Source organism: Loxodonta africana, chromosome 2 (assembly GCF_030014295.1).
Source record: "Loxodonta africana isolate mLoxAfr1 chromosome 2, mLoxAfr1.hap2, whole genome shotgun sequence".
NCBI classification, from domain to species: Eukaryota; Metazoa; Chordata; class Mammalia; order Proboscidea; family Elephantidae; genus Loxodonta; species Loxodonta africana.
The window spans coordinates 208,046,917-208,048,406 of NC_087343.1; the positions used below are offsets into that span (position 1 = coordinate 208,046,917).

General features: G+C 41.0%; 1 protein-coding gene across 1 annotated transcript; it reads left to right on the plus strand.

Annotated features, from left to right (window-relative positions):
* The first annotated feature begins 486 nt into the window (after nucleotides 1–486).
* Nucleotides 487–1,173, plus strand: LOC100671346 (olfactory receptor 2AJ1-like). The gene has a single exon (XM_010602469.1). The coding sequence runs from the start codon at nucleotides 487–489 to the stop codon at nucleotides 1,171–1,173; it is 687 nt and encodes a 228-aa protein (XP_010600771.1).
* Nucleotides 1,174–1,490: the final 317 nt, after the last annotated feature.

The following is a 1,490-nucleotide window of genomic DNA, read 5'->3' on the forward strand; positions in this document are numbered from 1 at the left end:
AATATAAACAGTGATGATGCCTCCTCCCCCAGTGTGGCAAATTTCATATCAAGGAATGGTCTCTTAGGAGTCCTTAGGGAAGTCAGGGGAGAGGCAAATATATTCATAGCTTAAAAAAATCAAGAAAATGGATGCGAGATGTTGGAAAATGAGGAATGATTTTATTTGGCATTAGTTTTAAAATATTGTGAACATAATTTTTTTGGAAATTTCTCCAAAGTTGCCAACTAGAAACAACCAAGAATGTCATGCCAGAACAACCAGACATCAAGGAGTGATTTCATCCTCTTAGACCTGTTTCTTGGCACTCAGTCTCCCTGGATCCTATTCACTTTCACTGTGCTTGCTCTCCTTGTGGCCTTGTTTGGTAACACCACAATAATCATCCTTATTAGGGCTGACTCTCATTTCCACAGCACCATGTAATTTCTGCTCAGCCAACTATCCATTATAGACTTCTTGTATATCTCCACATTTGTCCCCAAAATGGCGCTTGCCTTTCTGTCTGGGAACCACCACATCTCCTTCATTGGCTGTGGTGCTCAGCTCTTCCTCTTCATGACCCTGGTGGGAGCAGAGTGCCTTCTGCTGGCAGCCATGGCTTATGATCATTACGGGGCCATCTGCCACCCACTGCGCTACCCCATCTTCATGCGTCCCTTGATCTGCCTGCTCATGGTGGTTGGGTCCTGGCTGGGCGCACTGCTAAATGCCTTGATTCATGTAGTCTACACACTGACTCTCCCTTACTGCATCTCCAGGGAAATACATCATTTCTTTTGTGAGATCCCAGCCCTGTTGAAACTGGTCTGTGTGGACACTTCCCAATATGAAAAGGCTCTTTTTGTCAGTGGTGTTATTTTTCTCCTCCCTCCCATCTCAGCCATCATGGCATCCTATGGAAAAATACTGTCCATCGTACTGAAAACAGGCTCAAGCGTGAACCTCAGGAAAACCTTGGCCACTTGCTCTTCTCACATGACTGTAGTATCTCTATTCTACGGGGCTGCAATCATCAAGTACCTTCTGCCAAAGTCCTACCACACCCCTGAGCAAGATGTGCTGGTCTCTGTCCTCACCTTACTTGCACCTGTGCTCAACCCCCTTATTTACAGTCTGAGAAACAAGGACGTCCCTAGGGCCCTTAGGAAAGTTCCCAAAAATAAGGAATAAGAAGAAGATTTTTACTTTCCAATATTTTTTTTAATGAAAGCATTTACATTTAAATAGTGGGGTTTAACATATATAGATAGAAAGATTGGTACACAGAGTTAGATGTATAGATACATTTCATATGCATTCAAAGACAGAAGCCAGATATTTTTGAGAAATAGAGGGCAGACAAAAACATATAATTTTGCATCTAAGACTGGTATACAACATTTTCTTCCTTTTAATCATTATATGTTTGTAATAACAAAATATACAAATGAGTTTTAATTATGTAATATATCAAATGCATGTTTTATTTCTATGCAAAAATCATAATA